We start from the raw sequence: 24,634 nt of genomic DNA, 5'->3' as shown, positions 1-24,634 counted from the left end.
TGACATTTAACGAGACTTACGGTTTAATTTGCCAAAAAAGTTAATGTGACATGGTTTCAAAATGTATACATATTAGTACTCGTGACCGTACTCTGGCACCAGGCCTGCCTCATCAACATGAGGCCGATCATTGACCTCACAACCCACTCGAGAGTAGAAGACGTGACCTATGTGTTAACAACTAAGTAATGAGGAACTTTCCAGGCTACGTTCCCCAAATAAATGTAGATGGCGTTGTAGTTTTAATATGAAAATTATCTATTTTCTCATTGCTCGGGTACATAGTTATTCAAAAATACAATGTTACACTACAATTGGATATACAATGAACTGGCTGATCCCAAAAATAATACAACCGCAATTTACTTGAAGTGTGTATTTCTTACAGATGGTAAGCATCAGACGTCATATATTCAGAAGCCTTTAATTCCTCTTTAACCGAATCCAGTACAAGTTGTGTGTGTGTTAAAGTAAATTGGCTCCATAGTTCGTTCAAAGTCTCTAATCTCGTCTTAAGATACGACTGTGAAATTAGTCGCTCCTTCGGTGATTTTTTAAAGTTTGATCTAGCCTTTTTTATTCTGTCAAATAGGTCGCTTTGAACACAGATACGTGACTCTATTTGCTACGTTGCTTATGTTGCTACCTATATTACTTCTCTTTATTTTGATCAGAATAATAATGGGTGGAAGATGTAATTGTGCCTGGGTGTAATAAAAAGGGTCATCATTTATACCCCAAAAAACAAAGATAAAAGATGCATATGTCTGCTATCCATGAAATTAGACAGTTAAACGAAGGAAAAACTGAACAGCGCCATCTATATGGTTTTTGAAGAACGTAACCTGGAAAATGCCTTAGTAGAGACGTATTAAAAGAATACATTTAGTGAACATTCAAATAAAACATCAAAATCAACATAGAATCCATTTAATCTCTCCAAAGCACCAACACTAATGCGGCGTGAGCGGCGGCGGCGACGTGGCCTTATCCAGCTGCTCTTCCCCTTCTTCCCCCTCCTCCCCTTCGTCCCCCTCGCCCTCCCCGCCGTCTTCCCCTTCTGCCCCCTCCTCCCCTTCACCTCCGTTTTCAATCTCCACGGATTCGGATGGAGGTGCGTCCGTGCTGGAGTCCTCGATCGCTTCTTTGGTCTCGTGACGCTTCTGAAAAGGGATAGTTATCACGATCAGCATGGCATTTTGCTCGTTTGTTCCAGAAAGTTACAATTAGTTAGTTATAGATTTTAAAACAGCCTCCGTGGTCTAGTGGTTAGAGCGTTAGGCTCACGATCTGGAGGTCCGGGTTCGATTCCCGATGGGGACATTGTCGAAATCACTTTGTGAGACTGTCCTTTGTTTGGTAAGGACTTTTCAGGCTTGAATCGCCTGATTGTCTGAAAAAGTAAGATGATTCCGTGCTTCGGAGGGCACGTTAAGCCGTTGGTCCCGGCTATTAGCCGTAAAAAACACCTCCACCAACCCGCAGTGGAGCAGCGTGGTGGAGTATGCTCCATACCTCCTCCGGTTGATTGAGGGGAGGCCTGTGCCCGGCAGTGGGACGTATATAGGCAGTTTATGATAGATTTTAAAAGCCTTTTCTTATTTTGTTAAGATGGTTCTGATCCAGGTCTAGAATTAGATCTGTAATTGATATCACGAATTATTTAGAACATACTTTTCTGGAGCGTTTATTTACATGCATTCCGTAGGTCCGTCTTTTTTTCCCGGAGTCCAGGTTCCGACCCGGGTACCAGAGATACACCAATGAGTTGTTTAGTTGACTCGACCATTACATTACAGCAATACGGCACACCACCTACGATGGTCTAACAGAAAGCTCGATGAAGCTCGGTAAGGCAGAGGACTTCCCCAATTGGGATATAGCTGGCTTATGTTGCTGTTCTTTACTTATTACCTAGTCCTCAAAACCAGGAGTACCAGAGTCTTGATGAATCCAGCATCATAAGTCTATTCACAAAAGTGCGACAAGAGTTCAATTCAAAACCGGAACTAAGTGTTATTGTTAGAGTTCAAAACCCCACCTTCTTCTTCTTCTTGGCCTTGGGCTTAGCCTTGACTTCTGGCTCGTTGTATCCTGGCGGGAAGAACCGCGCGCATTCTTCCACGCCGACCACGGCATCTTCACTCACGTGTAGCGGGCCTAGTGCTAGAAGCGCCGCAGGGGGACCCTCGGGGGGTACCTCATGGGGGTCAGCTAGAGCAGGCTCGGCGAGACCCACTGCTGCTTGCACTACTATTGTCTCGCAGCTGCAGAGAGACCAGATTGAAAGGTGTTTACATTGACATATAAGTAGCGTTGAACATGAGCGCTCACGAAAAGTGGGATGAAAAGTTAGAGAAGGAATAGCGATGCATGCTCTGCAATCCCATAATACTAACATCTGGATTTGTATAACCCGACCGCGTTACGAATCACCACGCGCTATAGCTGCTAAGCTATAGACGCGTTTTATCTTCGGTTATGTATCAATGGGTGTTTGACGTTTGTTTGTATTTATTGGTTTTCAAATAAACATACATTCTCATGATCTATTTGTGGACAACGGACCAGATTTTGAATGCTGAAGCTGAATGAAGTAACCAGCTTCTACGCGGTTCATCCAAAAGTGGTTGTTCAAATGACGTCGTTGATAATTAGGTATTATACGTTCCATTTTAGTCCATTGGGTTGTGGTAGGATGACAGGAATCTTTAGTTTGAATGCCTTATATCTTAACATTGCGCACTTACTTTTAATATAAGTACGCAAATGTCAAATTGAAATATTACTTTTTAGGTGAATTGCTTTTATGTGACCTTTTTAACCCCCGTGTACTTACTAATCCTTCTCCGGCCTCAACTCATACTGATCGATAGTCTTGCACAACAACTTCGGCTCGTCAATATTGCCGTCAGCGAAGAACCCGTAGTTGAGTACGCGAGGAGCCACACGCGGTGCAGCGGCGGCGGCCAGCACCGCGCGCCGCTGCCACGCGCCGAACACCAGCGCCACGTGCGGTGGCTGCACCGGTGGCGGGGGCTCCACTAACGTGCTCACCAACTGCCGAGGGACATATCATGTATCATTTTAATTATTCTCCAAGCCACTATTACTGTACTAACATAATTGGGTCTAACTGGGTCAAAGATAGATTTTCTTCTTGATTTATTTTCGTTATGAATTAAGTGACAATGAGTACTACGAACCAAACCACACTCACAGTAGCAAAATAGTCGTACACTAAATATAATTAAAAAAAAAGTTTTATGTCACTATTTGTCTGTGCTCAGCCCCTTATGCCGTTTTGTAAAGTTGACATACCGGTAAGAGACGAAAGGCGCGCCTATTTATACCTTCATAACATAACACAGCAATAAAGGCCAGGTACGACGGTTTGATTTTAAAGATTTCCGTAGCGTCATTTTGAGCTACAAGAATGCATCCATGTCTATTTCCGTTCACCGGTCTTCACCTTGGGGAACAGCAGATCAAGCGCAGCAGCTCTCTGATGGCGGTCTACCGGCACGAACACTCCCGGCATATTGTCCAACCAGAGTTCTTCAGCTACAGTTTTCTTCGGAGTCTCACCTTCCGGCACCTCTACGCCGTCGCCGAACAAAACGCGACGGGTTATCTCTGAAATTGTAAGTATTATGCCAAGTTATCTCTGATACCAAGGCATATGATGTAATATTTTCTGACGCGCTTAACTCTCACTGTGAAGTCGGAAGTTCGAATCCTAGCAAGAGTCTAACCTAATGATTTTGGAATTCATCTTTGGATCACAATCGTGAAGAAAGCCACAAACCCGCGAAATTCGTTTCGGAGCTATGTGACCTAGCCTATTTTGGACTGGTTTTCGAAAAACAGGATAATGTTAGTTAACACACATACGGTTCTTTTTTTTTAGAAATAGTAGTCCACGTGATGGTAACTGAAGCCCTTACTGAAGCCCATGGACATTGGCAACCCCAAAGCGCAAGAATATTTCAGGTTGCAAATGCGTTGCCAACCCCGGAGGACAGTGCTGATAATGCCTCTTGTGCCCAATCATTTCACCGTCGTTTCACACAAATGGTTCTGAAGTAGTTTTAAAATGTTTTAGAAGCAGAAATATCGTGATTTTGTCCCGTTTTGTTTGTATCTAGCAAATTAGATCCTGGGATAAAATCTTGACGTATAAATTGGTTTTTTTTTTATTACTTTACAAGTGACTGCAACTTCTCTTCTGATGCTCATCCAATGGTGTTGGAGTTAATGGTTACGGTAATGGTACTTTCATAACTTGTTTTCATATTTTGCCTCAGTTACATATTTACCAATGACGTCACCCTCTCGATCAGGTTGTTTCTTCAACAGCAGCGCAAGCGCAGGCCTCTCCGCCAGCACGGCCGTGATCTGCTCCGACCCCATGCTCGGGTCCTCCATTGCTAAGCGCTTCGCTCCGTCCTTGCCCATCACTGTTGGTATCTTGTCTGCTATTATTACTCCTGGAAGATTGATATAAGTATGAATGACACTTGGGATTTGGACAACGGGTATTGTATTTTTTATTGGGCAGTTATTCTAGCAAGATCAGATTATTGTTCAAATGGTCAATCACACTTCCTGTCTCATAATTAGCTGATGTAAGACACTGATTCCCAAGATACAGGCTTAAGCTTAGTTTGGGACTCAGGGTTTAACAATTAATTTGTGCAATCATGTGTAAACCCAAATTGTAAACCTAAAATTGTACAAATCAATTTTATAAATAAATCAATTTATTTATTATTTATTTATTTATTATTGTTTCTTTAAGGGCCAGGAAAGATAAGAATGAACATTTAAATTGCAACTGCCTTGACGCCAACATATATCAAATTATTTAGCAAGGGATATACGTTGTAAGTTGCTAACCATGAGGCTCTAGAGCATCAGAGATCTTCCTCAAGTTCTTCTGCGCATGCGGCGTGACGAGCGCGGGGCACACGTCGAGGAAGTGCGACTCGAGGCGACGCGCGCGCGCCTCCCTCCGCGCCAGCCTCGACGCCTCTGCTGCTGCCTCCTCTTTGGCTTTCCGCTCTGCTTGGAGTTTAGCTTCTCGATCTGCTACTTCCTACAAACATGTTGTGAATAACTTTGTGTTACAAAGGAAAATGAAATGGGCTTCAGCAGCGCGTCAGGGATGTTTGCTGAGGCGCGGGTCGACTGCTTCTACACCACAATGCGTAAACGATGCACATCACTGACTCGTAGGATCCGCGCCAGCCTCAACAGTATCCTGAGCATGATTGTAAGTAGGCTAGACTGTCCGTACATGACTCATTGCTCCATGAGTCACTTGTACAGTAGCAGTAAATAAATGTCTTATTATTTTTATTGTGTATGTGTGTGTATTGTGTATCTGTGTAAGCGAAAGTTGATGGTAGGGCTGGCAGAGGAAGACCGAGAAGGACTTATGATGACCAAATTGGAGATGTCCTTAGAAAAGGTTCAATACGATCTACTCTGAACCGGCGTGCGTGTATGAAGCGATTGATGAATGTGGAGGAAGCAAGAGAAGTGTGTCAGGATCGAAGCAAATGGAATTATATAGTCTCTGCTTACCCCGGTGGGAAATAGGCGTAAGTTTATGTATGTATGTATGTATTATTTATTATAATTATTTATTCTCTGATGGATAGTGTCACACCCCGGACACTCCATATACGAGAGAATGAGGCTCGCAGTGCGAGCGAGATGAATAGCCCGCACGCTTCTGTTTACTCCTTAGCGATTTACGGCTATTTAACACTGAAGTAAGACCGAGAGGGGGGAGGTCGGCGCCCGATGCGAATTGGTGCGGGGCGGAGAGTTACCATTCTATACGTAGTATTATTCAAGAGCAACCGATGTAATTTAGTCACAATGCCATAAGTGATGATGTTAATATTATTGCTAGTGTTGATGAGGTCGGACATTGACCTCACAATCCACACAAGGAAGGAGAATGCCAGGAGATCATATCCTACCTGTTCAGGTGGCGTGAGCTCATGTGGAGCTCGCTTCGGTCGTTCAAGCTCTCCTTTCTTCACGAGCTCTTCATTCTTCAACTCTTGTTCGATGGTGCGCGCGATGCGGGGTGCGTCTGCGCCGAATATCACGTTCACTAGCTGACCACCCTGGATTTGGAAGTGAAGGTTTTTGGAGTCGTTTTCTTCTACCTTCGTTGTCTAGTGGTTAGATCATTGGGCTGACGATTTGCAGGTGGACATTGTCGAAAACCATTTTATGGGACTGTCATTTATTTGGCTAGGAGATTATAGGCTGAAAGATCTGATATGAAGGTACATTAAGCCGTTGGTTCCGTACTACAATGCCAAACACTTTCACTAACCCCCGCTGGAGCAAAGTGGTAGAGTCCATACCCCTTCTGGTTGATTGGGGGAAGCCTGTGCCCAGCAGTAGGACTTATATAGACGATTTTTGTTTTTGTGTATTTTTTCAGGATTAGGAGTAGGGATTTTGGTTGGATAGAGTTTTTGGCAAAGAAAATGTTTGTCTACACTACACTACGTGGTAAGGCGGTATGCTGTAAGAAAGAGATTTTTGTGTGAAGTATCGGGCGCTGCTCCCGTATAGAACATATTTAACGATGTCTTCAATCCATGAGTCTGCTATACCTGCTGTACAATTTATTTTTTGGATCCCATAAAAAAGTGGTTTGTAGCGTGATATTACCAGTTTATTACATGAAATATGCCTTTACGGCAAAGTGCGGGTTTACCGTCTCTTAATCGTATAAGTCACGAATTGCAGCAATGATATGGTGCAAGTCGCGTTCAAAACAACAGACGACGAAAGTTTTCGACTTCCAAACTATGTGGAAACGGCTGGTTTACCGTTCCAACGCTCATGTTTCAAAGCTTGAGGCACACAGAGTGTTGAAGACGGGACAGCCGACAGGGCGCGAGATTTTTTTCGGAAACACCACATAGCTTTGCGCCTGTACCCAGGAAACGTTATGCAGAGGTATAGTACACCCAATTCTCGCCAGCTATGTTCAAATCCCATGTAATATTACCATTAACCGGGCACAAATCCAATGAAGCTTCAAGATTTTTGGGTTTTGTTCGTGATAGCCGAGTTGAAAGGATTCGTGTTAGCCGAGTTGGAAGAACGCTTGAATCTCACTGTGCGGTCGATGATTCGAATTCAGTACCGGTTAATCAATGATTTTCGACTACAGTGAGCTGGTTGTCTCTTCGGATAAGACAGGCAGTCGATTCTGTAAAAATCCGGACCTGTAAAAATCTTCAGTTAGGTAAGCGGACCCTGTGAAAACGGGATAAGGGAGTAGGTCTATCTATATCTATGCATGAATTTCTCCAATTTGTGGACCACAGACAAAACCTTTATACCTATTGTGTTTATTTTTTTTATTCGTTTTTCTCGCTGTCTCGGCTCTGTGTGTAGTATCAAAGTTCTCGTTGCATGACTTTAATGTAATATAGTAAATCCTATCAAATTGCAGTATAAGTATAATTTCCAAACTTTCCTTTGTTTATGGTAATCTCGAATCTTGGCATATAGGAGGTTGGCAAGATTTCGTTAATGTTTACGAAGTAGGTTTGAGCTTATAGTTTAGGACAAGTTAAAAATGAGTAATTATAAGGATGTTCATTAGAGTTTGTAATAATTATATATATAAATAGCACTATTATTCAATATACAATCATATTATATATTGATATAAAGTTTCACGCATTTTACACTCTTTTTACCTTAATTTAATTTTTCGTTGTAATAATTTTAGCCAAGTATGCTATGCTATACTATCTACTCTACTATCTAGGTACAATAAGATTTGCATAAGAAAATAAAAATGGCGGACAAAAAAAATCGCTTTGCTGTTGCAATAAAGAAAGTAAAGGTAGCTATTGTCTGGATGTGGTTGAGACAGTCAAGAGTCGTTTGGTCGATATCCACATTCGTACCATTCCAACACAAAGCCATTTTCTACACATGATATATCTACATATATAAAGTGTGTGTATATGAAAAAACTTAACCTCCACACCCAATCAAAATACGACTTACAACTGTTGACATTCGGTCGAAATTTCAAGTTAACTTCGAATGGAACTACTACTAAGCGTGGAGGGTGTTTTTCATGTCAAACTTTATAGCGTTTCGAACGCGTGAATAATTCGAGTTTTATTCGTGTTTAACTGTATAATTGCTTTATTAATACTCTAAATACAGTAGTTGGCATGCAAATATACCGCTATGAACATCCACGTTGGTTCGCTGCGATTTCTGAATCTCTTCAAACATTCTATCGTGTCTGCTTTTGCCTACAAAAGAAACATTTTTATATTATATATTATTTGAGGTTTACGGGCTTATTATCATAATTAAAACACAATACCGGGTTGGTTTATGAGCCATCCCGTGATCATGGCACTTGCAACAGTGTTGAAATATCGGGAGTTTCATATCCCTGACTTGATAAGAACCCCGTATTATGTGTTTTAATTTTTATGTTCCTTTTCAGTTGTTCAGTCTTGGTACTGCGGATAAACCTGTCTGGTAAGAAATGCAAGATTGGAAGTACTTTAGGGGTAGAAGTCGATTTCCAGGATTACTGAAGGTTCGGATAACCATTCGTCAGACTTTGTTCGGATATGTCTTTTGGTCTTCCACTTTCAGCCAGATCTGTTTTAGTCTAGAGGGTGGTAATCTGCCACGGGCGTGCGCCGATGTCCACTATCGATATGGTTTCTAATAGTCCCACCCTTAATACCATTTGTTCTAAGAGTAAAGATTAAAAACAGGTTGAGAATCTTGGGAAATTCTACTTTAGAATGCAAAGTTCGATTATGTTATTGACAGCGAAGCAGAAGAGGAAGATAGGCTGGTAGAGGTCAGAAATAAATTATGAAACGTTAAAGGAGGTCTTATGTGCAACCTATTAATTTATTACTTTGCAAGAAACTGATTGGACTTTTGCAGCTTATCGTACCTCTGGACTATTGAGCTTATGTTATGTTAGGATGATGGAGTATCAGTTATCTCACCACAGCTAGATGCAAGTTGTCTCCACCGATCTCCACCTTAATCTTCTTGAGGTTTCCCACCATACCGATGCAGGGACCACACCACTCCGTGTACACGTCCACTACTGGGGAACAAAGAAAAATATGGGATATTTGAAGTGGTCAGGAAGCGAAAAAAAAACCTTCAAATGTAAGTACCATGATTTTGCTGTAGATGGTGATCAGGGCGTCTAAAATGGCCACACTATTTGAAATTTGTTGACAATGCGCACTTACTTTAAAAAAAGTGAATGTCAAATTACAATATTGCTTTCTATATTAATTACTGCAATGTGTAGTCGTTACATGAACCGGCTCAGTAGTAACCCTGACACCATGGTTGATGCGGTTGGTAATCCATCTATTCACAACCCACACGACAGAAGAAGACTGCAATGTGGCCTTTTTTAAGACTCCAGATCTCTATGCCCACTTCAGATACCTACCTACAAATCGTACATCATAACGCATGCTCAGAAAAAAGTCCAATTAGTTTTAAAACAGACAAAAGGAACATACAAGTACAGGTAATTTTATGTCTAAGGGTTGAGAATTACGATGAATATTTTTAAATTCTCGCTTGAAGTAATTAGCTTGAGGGGCGGTAAGCAAGAGGGAAACCACTGCCCTATTTTTCCCTAACAAGTAGCATGGAGAATGCTACACAGATAAGAGCGTGGCTCTTAAATTAGTGATGATGATGAGAGATAAGCTTACCTGTACTTGTATGTTCCTTCTGCCTGCTTTATTGTGTACAAATAAAATACATTATTATTAGTCTGTATGATCCCCCACAGCTGGGCAAAGGCCTCCCCCATGTCTTTCCAAGTATCCGGTTCTGTGCGAGATCATCACGCACTGGGTACGGTCACGAGCATTAATATGTATACACTTTGGTACCATGTCACATTAACTTTTTTGACAAATTGAACTGTAAGTCTCACTGGCAAATATGTTAGTGCGACAGAGTCCTAAAGTGGGTACATTATATTGCTCATGACTGTACCACAGGACTGGCACCGTAGACGTGGTAGACCTCGGAAACGATGATCTCGACGGTTATCGAAAAGACTGGATAGAGCTCGTACAGAAATAAAATTAGAAATACTATTTACATGGAAAGGAAGCATATCTATGCTTAAAAGGTGGCTCCAAACCCAGTATAAACTATGTACCAAACAATACTGCTTTTTTTTTTCTTTTTTATAAAATGCACTTACCAAGCAGCCCATCTCTCTGGATGAACTTGTTCCACTCCTCGTCAGTATTTAGTTCCGCCTGCAGTTGTACCTGCGCAGCTTTCTTGCCTTGGCCGGCCGCGGCGGCGGCGGCGGCGTTCGCCACCGCACTCGTCAGTGACATGTCGCGAAGTGCCGCGGGTGCCGCGATGTGCCGAGCATGTGCCGCGGTGTGTGTAGCGTGGGGACAACGCGGCCGATGGATGGTGCCACAAATGTGATGAACGTGTGTGGGAAGTGTGCGAAACAGGCGTGGTAGGTGAAGCGGATGATATGTCCTACTTATCATCATCAGCCCATTAACGTCCTCACTGCTGGGGCACGGGCCTGCCCTATGGATGGATAGGGAGAACGGGCCTTAAACCATCACGCGGGCCAAGTGCGGATTGATGGTTATTAACGACTGCTAATGCAGCCGGGACCAACGGCTTAACGTGCCTTCCGAAGCACGGAGGAGCTCGAGATAAAAACTTTTTTTTTGTGGTCACTCATCCTATGACCGGCCTTTGCAAAAGTTGCTTAACTTCAACAATCGCAGACCGAGCGCATTTATCGCTGCGCCACCGAGCTTCCTCATGTCCTACTTATACCATGCGAATTAATGATGGAAAAGAGAATCGAGAGACGAGGAGCTGGCGAGTAATAGGTGGAATAGGAGTGGGGGAGCCTTAGAGAATCGTGAATAGGCATTTTGTGTGGTTTTAAAGGTGTCAATTTCCAACAATTGATCTGCTATTTTAATAAGCAGACTGGCCATTACAGCGAAGTTGGTGACTCTACGATTATGATTGGTTTTTCCATCTCATGATTGGGTGTGAAAACAATTTGCCTTCCGAGTACTTGTGCCTCCGCCCACCCTGCTTGGGTTGCGAGTGTGAGCATTTTCAATAATTATAATTGTGCTACTAAAGAGACTATAAATAATCATACAGTGACATCTGTACATTTCGTCTTGTACTAGGTAAGAATGAAAGAAGTAAGAACTATTCAACGTAAGGTGGCGCTGTCGCGAATAAACTTGTTTTAGTTTTACTACCCTCCCACAGATGGCGTTTTCTACTAGAATTATGTTAAACGTTACTTAATACAGATGGCGCGCGTGTCTAAAATATAAGTGTGGTTGTGTTGTTTTTGTTTATTACATACATAATTCACGCCTGTTGTCTCTATCGGAGTGGGCAAAGGCAAAAATCATCAGAAAATAACTATAAGCCACACTTGGTGTGGAAGTTTCTTGATGGATGGATGAACGATATGGTGAACCATAATACGGTCATGGGATACCACAATCCAATCTTCTTCTATCGTGTGGTTTTTGAGGTGGATTACCAACCCCGTCAACCCTGGTGTCAGGGTTATTACTGAGCCGCCATAAGCCCCGACACGACTCATGTAATGACTACGCACTTACATCAGTAAGTAGTAACCGGGACCAACAGCTTAACGTGCCTTCCGAAGCACGGATCATCTTACTTACGGACAATCAGGTGATCGGCCTGTAATGTCCTAACCAAACTAGGGATCACAGTGTTTTTTTTGTGATGTGTCTCCACCGGGATTCGAACCCGGGGCCTCCTGATCGTGACCACAACGCTCAACCACTGGACCACGGAGGCCGTCCAATAGCATCGCCCGTTTAAACCCCGAGTCTACTTTTATAACAGGTGGTGTTATCCTAATAATAAGTGATCGTAAGTTATCTACTTATTAATCTTAAGTATCTCACTGTCTACTGAAATAGTATTACAACATTTTCATTTCGAGGTTTTTCTTGCAGCTACTTTTCCTCGGCTATATAGAGAAACTGCGGTAGTTTTATGTATATTAGATGTTCGACAAAATACCTACATATTTTTAATTATTAATTACATAAAAAGGCGATTCAAAGTGAGTGTAACTATGTAGTGAATGAATTATTTTTGAGTTTGACTGTATTCGAAAATAGTGTCTTGATAAATCATGGGCACTGAAAATCTCCAAAAATGTTCAATGTACGTGACTGCAAACAATTTCTCAAGGTATTTACTTCCCGTCCTAGAAATAACTAAATGACAAATGAGTCGGATTACCTAATCTGTGGCATGGCTAAAGGCTAAAGCTAACTGGAGCTAGCGATTTGTTACCGATTACACTGAGTCGAAGCAGTTTACCTAATTTAGCCATCATGGAGCGAGCTCTGAATGTTCCGCAATCTGTTGTTCGCATGACGAGAATAAAAATTCTACAGCGAGTGTGTCGCGCTGGGCCGGAATCGGGGACCCCCATAGCCCATTACAAAAAAAAAAAAAAAACAACGCCATAAAATATTCACGCACTGTATGTATACATAGACAGAAATAAAGCAGAATCCATTTTGGTCGAGTCGATATGTGATTAAAATTACGTGAAAACAACTAAGTACCTTACTTTCTTTTCCGTAAACTTAAAACCTTCCTTGTTTTCCGTGACGTTTCGGTCGCGTTGCAACCACCCTTTTACCCGTGGCCCACCAACATGTAAACGTGGACCACGGGCAAAAGGGGTCAGGAAAAAAGAAGATGTTTGTGTTTACCGAGTGAGCCCTCAGCGCTCTCCATTTGTCCGGCCAAGTAGCTAGTGCCATTTGCGGCGAATCTACAATAAGTCACGTCAAATAAAAAAAGATGTGGAATCAAGTGATAAACAAATTCATATCGAAATCTTGCGAGTTATCTGTGGATACTAAGTGTTGTGTGTCGACAAAAAAATGTAGTGAAATGAGGGTAGTTACAGCTACACTTGCGCAAAGACCAGCACTCGCTTCGCCAGTTATCTCGTTACTACCGACGCTGCAACGCGGCCGATACGTCGAGAAACACAAATTGATAAGGTAAGTAATCATACACAGTTACATATTAAGTGTCTTTTGTGTTGTGTGTAGACAGACACGAGCAGTATTAGTAAGTACTTTTGAGTGAGTTTTGGTATTTTGCAAATACCTAAAACCAGTTCTATGTTAGGAAACCGACAGCGATTCTTTCCAAACTCTTTCTTCTCTTCCGTGGTAGACTACTTAGGACTACTATCCTTAGTTATCCAACAAAAGTGTTAATCCGGGTGTAGGTACTCTGACCCCCAATCCTAAGTCCCTCACCGGATCACACAGCTTGTAAAATTTTACGTCCAAACCAGTGAATTAATAAGCGATATTAAATATGCATGCGGGCCTGTGTAATACAGTCCTAATATGAACGGATTTAGTCCGACCGCCAGCTTTTACTATGGATTCCGTTTTTTGAATAAATAATGTTAAATGCTATTAAGTTTGAAACGCGGAGTCCATTATTTTGATAAAATTACCTACTGTAGATACGCAACCGACCTGGAGGTCTGGGTTCCATTCCCGATGGGGACTAGGGAATGCAATTCCGACTCGAGATCCCGCGGGTTTGGATATATCAGTCTCGCAAGATACCGAAATTTTCGGGATCTCGTCTGGTTCATAAAAAAATGTAATGTTAGGATGGCTGAAAACGATGAAAACTACTTGTTTGTGATAGTGAGATTAACCTCTTAAGGCCGAGATTGCCAGACACAATAGTTAAACAATGAAGTTTGGATTTAAAAAGGAGTTTCGGTCTTACGACTTTAATAATAACAAAATATTTTTGAAAGAAAACAAAAGCCTTTATTCTTCAATATTACTAACTAAATGATTAAGTAGTTTTGAAATCATCATAATCAAAACTAAAAGTATAACTCAACCGTCAATCTCGAATGTGAGGATTGATCCCGAAAAATTTGACTTCTTCTATCGTGTGGATTGTGAGGTGGATTACCAACCCCATCAACCCTGGTGTCAGGGTTATTACTGAGCCGCCATAGGCCCCTGACATGGCTCATGTAACGACTTAAGTATATCAGTAAGTAAGTAATAACCGGGACCAACGGCTTAACGTGCCTTCCGAAGCGAGGATCATCCGTTTTTGGACAATCAGGTGATCAGCCTGTAATGTCCTAACCAAACTGTGTGTTTTTTGTGATTTGTCCCCACTGAGATTCGAACCTGGGACCTCCGGATCGCGAGCATAACGCTCAACCACTGGACCACGGAGGCCGTTGAAAAAAAAGAAAAATTAGACGAGATATTATGAGATCATACGTTCGTATTTCGCTTGATAAAATATAAGCCTGCTATTTAATGGCATGTCTATCTGGAGTCGAAGTAAATCGTCCATCACATTCGATTACCTATTATTATAGGAAACGTTCTAATCTAGCATTTGTATTCAATCGGGTGCGTTCACACGCACGCCTACGTCACATCGGGCCCGTTCACACACGCGATCCGCCCGATTCCGCATTGGGACAAATTCCACTCATTATTGATTTAGTAACTCATCTATAACCCGTGATGGTGTACTAGACAGAATGCGCGGTTGTAACTCTAAAGGTTCCAGGTTCGAAATCCGGATTTGGCGCTTATTTTTATTCTAAAAAAGTTCACGTACGTACATGTATCATCAATTTAAGAGCCACGCCTTTGTCGGTGTAGCATTCTCCATTGTCTATCAAGGGCCAATTCTTTCACTTCCTTATAAGATACGACGTTCGCCTTCTCTTTAATTTGTACCACGTAAGCTCTTCTTGGTCTTCCCTTCCTTTCTTTCCTTCTATCTTCCCATCTATGATGTTTTTAATAAATTGGTCGTGTCGAATCATCTTGCCTCTTCTGTCCTCAATAACTCTCAATACTTGTCTCCCACTCTTGCTTAGATTTTTTGACGTGACTTATAGTTATTTGCCGCATATGGTATTCACTCATAGGCCGGAAAAAATGGAGAGCGTTGAGGGCTCTCACTCGGAATACTTAGTAAATGCCTATTCACTGGAGTTTTGAGGAAAAGTAAATACGGACAAAGCAGCGGGGCGAGGTTATAGCGTGTTTTAAACAAATGAATGGTCGTGGTGTAGAAGTTACAAATTGTTTATTAAAGTGTTAAAAGTTTTAACGAGAATTTGACTAGAGTTTTAGAGATGGAGCGCGATTTGATTTGGGTGAGATAGACAGATGTATAGACGGAAATAACTAACGCCTTATGGGGGTGGGCTGATCATGTGTAAGCGGGTAATTTTACTCAAATTCATAATCATTTTTATTTGCTTAAAAACATGGCGTTTTAACATGGTAACAAGTAAATCAGTAAATTAGTAGTTTTGCTTATAAAAATAGGCATCCAATATTGGTAGAGTGACGGGTGCTCTTAATCGGTACTGCACTTGTATACTTAAATTAACACTAACGAACTCACCCTCCTAATATTCAAAAATATCTTTATTCAGTAGGTAACATAGATACACTTTGAATCGTCATTTTTTACATATGGAACGTCACATCCACCTAAAACTAGTGCAGCTTCTCACAACCTGTATAGCCGGGGAAAAGGAGCTGCAAGAAAAACCTCGGCATACGGACCTAGACGATCTTTAAAAAATAAACAATATATTATAACACAACACAACATTATACACACGTTCTTGCACACACACACTCACTTTGTTGTGTGTAAACTCACTATTTTGTGGTATTTAATAAAACTCTACTTCTGACTTTTTGCAATCACAAAGTGATTTTGTGGTTATATAGTGTTATACATAGGACGGGAAAACAGAAATACACTTATCGATCGCTATAAAATGGCTTTTTGCGTGTGAGCAACCGAAGAGCGTGGTGCGCGGCGTAGAGGTTAGCCAGAGAGAGAATTTTTAAATCAAAATCGAAAAGAAGTGACGCGCAGGCGCGGCGAGCGCCATCTAGCGCCGAGTCGGTTGCCCGCACCAAATACTTGCCGCTTTATTTTAAAATGTTACATGGCAATTCGTGTCGCTAACATGCCCCACCCCAGTGCGTCAGCACTCTTCTGTCTGAATTCTAGCGACGCGCGTTGCAGACCTCTGAAGGATACCAGTCTTGGTATTTATCTCGACAACTCTGACTCGTCCGTCTTTGCCAGGCATAACTTTCTGAATGCGTCCTCGTGGCCAAACGTTACGAGGGGAGGTCGGATCCACAATCAGTACTAGGTCTCCTACTTGTAGCTGTCTCTGATCTTCATGCCATTTTCTTCTCGGTCTCATTTCAGGCAGGACCTCCTTCACCCAGCGTTGCCAAAATAAATCAGCAAGGCGTTGCGAGGTTCGCCACTGCTTTCGGAGATGTACATCTGTGTCGTCATAGGTTCCGAGTACAGGTAGCTTAGATGATGACCCGAGTAAAAAATGGTTTGGGGTCAGAGATTCGTCGCTGTGGGGCTCTACTGATACGTGCGACAGTGGGCGGCTGTTCACCATCTGCTCGACTTCAGCCATCAGCGTGCTCAATACTTCGTCTCGGGGAGCTCGCTCGCGTAAAACGACTTTAAGCGATTCTTTTACGCTTCGAATCATTCGTTCCTATGCCCCACCCCAGTGTGGGCTGATGGGAGGGATGAAATTCCATACAGTGCCATAGTTGATGGCCTCTCGTTTCAACATGTCCTCGTCGAGTTCTTTAATTGAGCGTTTCAACTCCGTGTCTGCACCTCTCAGGTTTGTGCCATTGTCTGAAAACAGTTGTACAGGCCATCCACGTCTAGAAGCCCGAAGCTCGAAGGACTTTGTTATATATAGGACGGGAAAACAGAAATACACTTATCGATCGCTATAAAATGGCTTTTTGCGTGTGAGCAACCGAAGAGCGTGGTGCGCGGCGTAGAGGTTAGCCAGAGAGAGAATTTTTAAATCAAAATCGAAAAGAAGTGACGCGCAGGCGCGGCGAGCGCCATCTAGCGCCGAGTCGGTTGCCCGCACCAAATACTTGCCGCTTTATTTTAAAATGTTACATGGCAATTCGTGTCGCTAACATATAGTTTTACGGGATTCGAACCCGGGACCTTCGGATCGTGAGCCCGACGCTCAACCACTGGACCACAGACGCCGTCGTTACATGAAATCATCGTTTTACGTCATGGTTATAATGAAGGTAGTTAAGTTGGTCGAACTTTAAAACAAGTTGATGTAAGGCCCTCTGCCCCTCGGCGAGGTACTAATAAACTAAGTATCCTACTCTCTTAATCTCGTGCTATGAACTTTAAAGGTCACTTAATACATTAAACAATTCAAAGTTCTCTTGTAAGTTTACAGTAGATTACATTTTTAAATTCTCGAGTTTGTTTTGGGAGTTTTTTGGAAGAATAAAGTAAGTATGTATCTACTTATCATGGCGATGCTCTTGGTATTCCGGCGAAGTAGTTATTGCCATAGTATAAGAAGACCAGGGAGACTAAAATGGCCACTTTAGCAATTCATTTAAATACAAATAATTTCCTGAATTCCAAGCAATTCTGCTATTTTTGGTAAAATGGTCGCATTCTGAGGAGCTCGGTGGCTCAGCGGTAAACGCGCTCGGTCTACGATTGTTGAAGTAAAGCGACTTTCGCAAAGGCCGGTCATAGGATGGGTGACCACAAAAAAAAAAATAGTTTTTATCTCGAGCTCCTCCGTGCTTCGGAAGGCACGATAAGCCGTTAGTCCCGGCTGGATTAGCAGTCGTTAATAACCATCAATCCGCACTGAGCCCGCGTGATGGTTTAAGGCCCGATCTCCCTATCCATCCATAGGGAAGGCCCGTGCCCCAGCAGTGGGGACGTTAATGGGATGATGATGATGATGGTCGCATTCTTAAGGCTACTCCGGGCTACTAAAGTAAGTGGCGCCCACTCCCACGGCAAGGACGCGCCGAACAGGAAAGTTGAGCTGGATTTTTCACTTGTTCATAATTTCGTATTGGTTTGCAAATTGGTACCTACGTAGGCCTACCTAAGTAATCATCAAAACATTACAGCAAAAGAAAAAACAGTTTGTGATGGGTAGTTTTTTTGTTTAAGAACATAAGTCAAAGCGAGGACGCTTTGAACTAATACAAAATACGACTAGAAACTTAAACAGCTGCCAAAAATATTAAACAAGATATAAATTCTAAAACTTAACATGTTTGTATTGTAAAAGTTTGTGTGACAAAGTTTTAATGTTCAAAAATTTGGCTTCGTAACTGAATTATATTTAAACACGCAACACGTGTAGGTCGGTTGAGAACGAAAATAAAACTAAAGAATGTTCCAACAACCTCCGTGGCCTAGTGGTTAGAGTGTTGGGCTCACGATCTGGATGTCCGGGTTTGATTCCCAATGCGTTCACAGTCGAAATCACTTTGTGAGACCCCTTTGTTTGGTTAGGACATCGCAGGCTTGAATTATCCGATTGTCCTAAAAAGTAACAGGATTCCGTGCTTCGTAGAGCACGTTATCACGTTGGTCTTGTCTATTTGCCATGTTGGCTTCGGCCCTACCAAAAGTCCGGGACTACATATGTCCGAGATATGGAAACGACATAGAATTAAAGTATACCTGCTTAATTAAAGCACATAATAACGGGTTCTTACCGCGTTTAAATGGGGATATGAGACTCCCGATACGAACCCGCGGTAAGAACCCATTATTATGTGCTTTAATTATGATAATAACCGCGTATACCTGCTTACCTAAGTACTTATAGGGAAAGTTCTCCGTACCAAGTCCGTCTGAAAATCCGTTCAAAACACCTTTAAATAATATAGTGGGCAGCATCCCTTGTATAATTAAGAGGGTCATTAGCCCATGATCCGTCCTCCCCGGGGACCGTTTATGTACCTCACAACAATCCACACGGCATTTATGCTTTAACGTTTTTCTTTTTCGAATGAATAATTTCGGAACATTTTTTTCCTTGAGCCTTTGATGTAGGTATTAGTGTGGGGCTGTGGTATACATGTCGTGGCCAGATCTTAGAATTGATCATTTCATGATGTGTTCGACCATTTCATGAAATGGTCACATTTCAAGAAATAGCCAACTTAAGTTGACCATATCGTTGATATTTCAATCAACGTTTGGCCATATCATTAATGTAAGCTGTCTCCATGTGGTGTGATAAAAATGCGAATAGTCGGTTAATTTCTTAGGTTCAAAATGATTTACCTAATCAATACTGTCGATATGGAAAATTGTACAATTACATTGATTCATTGATTATAATATCGATCAAGTTTTAAATATATTCGACACCAGCGCCACTACCGGTGGATAATGTTACTAATTTTACGATATGATTGCTGACGTTTGGCCATATCATGAAGTAATCATGAATTTAGTTGCTCATATCGTTAAACGTTTTGTGTTCATTGATCTGGCCAAACTACATCATGATGTGGCCAACGAATGATATTCTATTTCTGTCGAGTACATCATGAAATGATCAATTCTAATATCTGGCCACGACATAGACATTTTCGCATACCTTCGTGGTATAAACATGGTATTACCATGATTCACTGAATGACAATGAAACAACGAGGTGGTACGCGCCATGACATAAAAAAGAAATAAACAAAATTGTTTTTTTTTTACAAAATATCTCGCAACAATGACGACGCGTTTCCACAAATCGTTTAAATGCGACGGCAAATTAGATCGTCTTTTAATTCAATTTGTCACTGGTTTTCCATACTAAGTATGTTACGTTTCCGGTACCATAGAGTAGTACTGTGTCACATTAACTTTTTTGACAAATTGTGCTGTAAGTCTCACTAAAATGTCAAATAAGTTTATGCGATAGGGTTCTAATTCTAAAGCGGTACAGTCCTGAGCGATATCATGTAACCACTTTAGAACCCTGTAGCACTATCATATTTGACATTTAATGAGACTTACGGTGTAATTTGTCAAAAAAGTTAATGTGAAATGGTTTCTAAGTGTATACTTAGGTATTAGTATTCGTGACCGTACATGATACTGTTCATGATTGTACCTTGTAGGGGGATCGTATCACTTCACTACGTTGGTACAATATCTTTTTGTCTCTCTGGCTGAAGATTATAATGTAATAGTCGGGACGTGGGGACCCACATAGGACCTGGTAAGGGGCTCGTTACCACGATATGTGGGACCTTGTAGGAATGGCACTAATTTCTAACCGTAATCGGTTCAAAAGGTGTTAGGAATATCTCATTTTGAACTACGACCTCTAAGTAAGTTATTTGAGTGGCGCGTTTAGATTTGAGAGGCTCACGATCTGGAGGTCCGTATTCGATTGCCGGTAGGTACATTGTCGAAAGCACTATGGGATTGTCCTTTGTTGGCAGGTTGAATCACCTGATAGTCCGAAAAAGTGGTTCCGTGCTTCGGAAGGCATGTAAAGCCGTTGATCCTGGGTTACTAGCCTAAATGCCTTCACCAACCCGCAGTGGAGCAGCGTGGTGGAGTATGCTCCATACCCTCTCCAGTTGGTTGAGGAGAGGTCTGTGCCCAGCGTCCCGTATATAGGCTGTTTATGTTTGTCATGTTGGTGTTGAATTCAGCAACTCCCTAATTTTATTTCAAGTTATACCTGTCATTTTCTTATCCGCCGAAAAGGAAAGGGACGGGTAATGCATGGAACACACTGCATCAGGTTTGGACAGAAATTATAAACAATCGTTTAATAGGCATGTTATATACGTGAGTTTATATACCTGTCCTGGCCCTTAGAATTGATTATTTCATGATGTGTTTGAACATTTCGTGAAGTGGTCATATTTCATGAAATAAAATATCACTCGTTGGGGAAATCATGCTGTAGTTTGGCTCGATCAATGACACTGACCACGACATATCTATTTGCTATGAATGTGTGAAATTTATTGATTGAGATAGTACTTAATGCTTAGGTTTAATATTATACCGGCGAGCATGCATAAGTCTTTGCTGAGAATGAAAGAAGCGAAAGTGGCGTGTCAGATTCGTAGTAAGTGGAATTGTCTCTGCCTACCCCAAAGGGAAATAGGTGATCTAATCTAGCCTACAAAATCCCACTGCTGGGCAAAGGCCTCCCCTTCCTCTTTCCATTTTTCGCGGTCCTGTGCGTATTCCGGCCAGTCCCTCCGGCATGCGTCCAAGTCGTCACGCCATCTTTTTCGAGGTCTGCCACGTCATGAGGCACCCAATGCGTGACGATCGGTGCCCACCGCTCAAATAAAGGTAAAAAAAAAAGAAATAAATAAATAAGGAAGGAAATAGGTGTTAGCTTATATATTGCACATCTAGTTCTTTAAGGCCATAAATGTAATTTTTTAAATTTTACAGTAGAGCGCTTTATCGACTTTTGTTTTGCCATATCTACGTTAATTACTAAGTTAACTCAATTTCAGATATTTTTTGACATTTATGACTTTTAAGAATTAGATGTGCGAAATTATAATGATAGGATATCGAAGCAAGCAGTGTATCTATGTATATATGATCTATAGCTACGTGCATCAATTACAAGCTACTTGCTACTTCACTGACGAGAGAGGCGCATTGTCACCGGCGTTTGTTATCACTTCACTATCGCATTGGTCCTGAAAAGGGGGGGGGGGGGGATTTATCTATATGTGCTATATCTTACCATCATCATCATTTCCCTAGCGCAAAGTTACTCCGTCTTCACAGAGCCCGCTTACCAAACCTGAACATTTGACAGGTCCGGCTTTTTATAGAAGCCACTGCCTGTCTGACCATCCAACCCGTGAAGGGAAAACCAGACTAATACAGGGTCACACACCTCCGAAATGCATTTCTCGGGAATGTGGGTGTCCTCACGATGTTTCTCTTAACCTCTTGCGGCATGTTGGGGTGGTGATTGGAGTCCTAACGTGCCGGCAGAGTAGTAGCAGGAGAATATGATGAGTAGTCTCTTCTTCTATCGTGTGGGTTGTGAAACCTCATCAACCCTAGTGTCAGGGTTATTATTGAGCCGCCAAAGGCGGGCTTCCCTTACGATATTTTCCTTCACCGCTAAGCACATCATAATAATTTAGGTATGATCCAAACATGAATTCGAAAATCATTGGATTACTCTTACTGGGATTCGAACGTGCGACCTTTCGTCTGTGATCGTCAAGTGTTCTTCCGAAGGACTACCGCGGGTATGTGGTGTGCCACACCATAAGAACCCAGTATACATTCTGACGATTTGTGGTAATTACCTACTGCCCACCTCTTTAAGTATCTAAGTATGTTTAATTGTTTAGGTGTAATAGTATGTGTGTTCCTGTTCAGTCATGAGCAATATAATGTACCCACTTTAGGACTCTGTCGTACTGACATATTTGACATTTAGACTTGAGACTTACAGTTCAATTTGTCTAAAAAGTTAATGTGACATGGTACCAAAGTGTATACATATTAATGCTCGTGACCGTTCATACCACTTATAATTTTAGACACCTAAGATAAATCGTTTAAACGCGTGAATAAAGTATATAAAATACATTTATTCAATTATTAATTAATCGTAGACAATTCTCATAACAATTAAAACTTTTTGAACGATTTAAATTTAAACACTTTAGTTTTATGAAGTTTAAAATTAAGAACTTCCTTGGAACTTTTGCTTGTATCGCGATTTATGAACAAGTCTTGTTGTTATTTTAATTTTATTTAACACATAACTATTTGTTAGGTAAGTAGGTAGTTATACATGCTTATTACACGTGTTTGTCACTTTAGTATTAGGTACCTACTTCTATATAACCTAACTACTACTACTAACTACTATAACCTAACCTAAACACTGTCTTCCTACTTACATGAATATAAACACACCAATTTATTTATTGCAAAACAGTTAAACATTTATTTTCAGTAAGTTTAAATAATATTAAACATTATTTAATTTTTTAATTGTAAAAAAATATATCTAGATTTAATTTTTTAAAATTGAATATTAAAATTTACCGAATATTTCCGTTTGTCAAGCCATGTCGGCTGCAGTGAGTTTCGCCGGTTACTGCCGGCTGCCGGTTGCTGGTATACGCCGTCGCTCGCCAATTAGCTGTTACCGAACACGCGATTGTCGGTGCCAGAGCCCTGCGACGTCGTGGCATTACCGGTTGTTGAATAAATTACCGATTGTTAAATAAATTATAATAAATAATCATTTATTTCGGAATCATAATCTTCCATAGTTTGTTAGTATTGACAAAGAAAAATTACTTGTATATCTAGTGTTAGTAAAGCATGTAGTTTATTTTACAAATTACCGATTGTTATTTATTTATATTTTCGTTAATAGTTAGCTCGTGATAGTCGCCAATTATTTTCCAATTTTATTTTAATACCAAACGACAGATAAAATTAATAGGCTGCGAATAAAAAAAAAATCATTAAAACTCCAAACCGAAGGAATTAAATAAATACCCGACGCAATTTAAAAACGTTTAACGCGAAACCACGGACTGCAATTAGCGGGTTCATAATATTCATTCAACCATTTCGGTAAGCCTATTATACCAATCGGGAGATCCAACCTTTTATGGTGGCGCGTTGTCAGTGCGAGCATTCGCTACTGATGATCGTTTGACGCAGTGTGGTGACAGTTGTTTTTTTTTTATAACATATGTTTACGACTATATCCTAATTGGGGTAGTAGGTAAGATGAACTAAGTACACATGCCGCAACAAGCTTTCTGTTAGACCAACGTCGTTATCCATAGTGGTCGAAGCAACTATGTTTGTCAAAACCGCAAAACTTAAGATAAATTAATAACTCATTGGTACAAGTCCGGTACCAGGGTTTGAACTGACGCTCCCCGCTTTTATTATTGCTTTGTATATTACTGATCAAACTATTTAACTGATTACTGCATCCAGTAGTAAGATTGATTTTATAGATTGAGCGATAATATTCAGGGCTTTATGAATATTAAACGCGAGGTGAGCATTCGTTCACAGTTTTGAAAAGTTCCTTTACAAGCAGTATTTTTTACCAGAGACTTCTAGTAAAGATTTAAATTCTGTTGCTCGCTTCGAATTTTCGTTTTAAACAATCTCAGTGGTTCAAAAAAGAACTATAATATTCATTTCGCGAACAAATACTTTCGTTTACTTGCGTAAGCTCGCGAACGAATTTTTCCAATGAGTGCGATCCGTAATACAGTGGCTGAAAAACTGTCGGTCCGATGGTCTGTCCAATTAGGAGGGCCAACAGCCCGCCTGCATCCGAGAGGACCCCGCATCACACTCTGTCAGCGGCAGAGATTAGCGTCCCTCCGGCAGGCAGGGACGGACGCGGTGTGTCGGGGTTTGCTTGAATAAATTAGATAGACAACCATTTTTTTATATAGCGTCTTTTGGTTTTTATTGTATTAATCATTTTCGCAATACTTGCCCATGCTACGAAAACCTTACAAAGGGGAAAAACAACGATAAATTCTGATCTCGGATGGGATCCAAACTCGTGAACTCTATGAGTCTTGAATTTTTTATTTTATTAATATTTTATATT

The 24,634-nt window shown here is 41.2% G+C and overlaps 2 protein-coding genes across 2 annotated transcripts in view; one reads left to right on the top strand and one right to left on the bottom strand.

Annotated features, from left to right (window-relative positions):
* The window catches only part of LOC126370589 (beclin 1-associated autophagy-related key regulator), a 336,054-nt gene that overhangs the window by 127,711 nt on the left and 183,709 nt on the right, over positions 1-24,634 (top strand). The gene's annotated exons all lie outside the window — the stretch shown is intronic.
* LOC126370406 (thioredoxin domain-containing protein 3 homolog) lies at positions 954-10,550 on the bottom strand. The gene is made up of 10 exons (XM_050015247.1): positions 10,280-10,550; positions 9,042-9,145; positions 8,247-8,318; positions 5,994-6,143; positions 4,900-5,098; positions 4,320-4,490; positions 3,473-3,636; positions 2,840-3,060; positions 2,042-2,267; positions 954-1,163 (listed from the first exon to the last, which is right to left on the bottom strand). Exons 1-10 carry the CDS (start codon positions 10,419-10,421, stop codon positions 954-956), a joined length of 1,659 nt encoding a protein of 552 aa, XP_049871204.1. The 5' UTR covers positions 10,422-10,550.

This window comes from Pectinophora gossypiella, chromosome 1 (genome assembly GCF_024362695.1).
Source record: "Pectinophora gossypiella chromosome 1, ilPecGoss1.1, whole genome shotgun sequence".
NCBI lineage: Eukaryota > Metazoa > Arthropoda > Insecta > Lepidoptera > Gelechiidae > Pectinophora > Pectinophora gossypiella.
The sequence above is the reverse complement of the archived record's forward strand: the minus strand, read 5'-3'. Positions and strand labels throughout refer to the sequence as shown.

Bases quoted from the DNA above. Each gene is read 5' to 3' on its own strand.
- LOC126370406 (XM_050015247.1), bottom strand. From the start codon at position 10,421: ATGTCACTGACGAGTGCGGTGGCGAACGCCGCCGCCGCCGCCGCGGCC. The intron at 4,491-4,899 runs GTTAGCAACTTA...TCAATCTTCCAG, and splicing joins TGATGCTCTAGAGCCTCATG to GAGTAATAATAGCAGACAAG. The intron at 3,061-3,472 runs GTGAAGACCGGT...GTCCCTCGGCAG, and splicing joins TTGATCTGCTGTTCCCCAAG to TTGGTGAGCACGTTAGTGGA.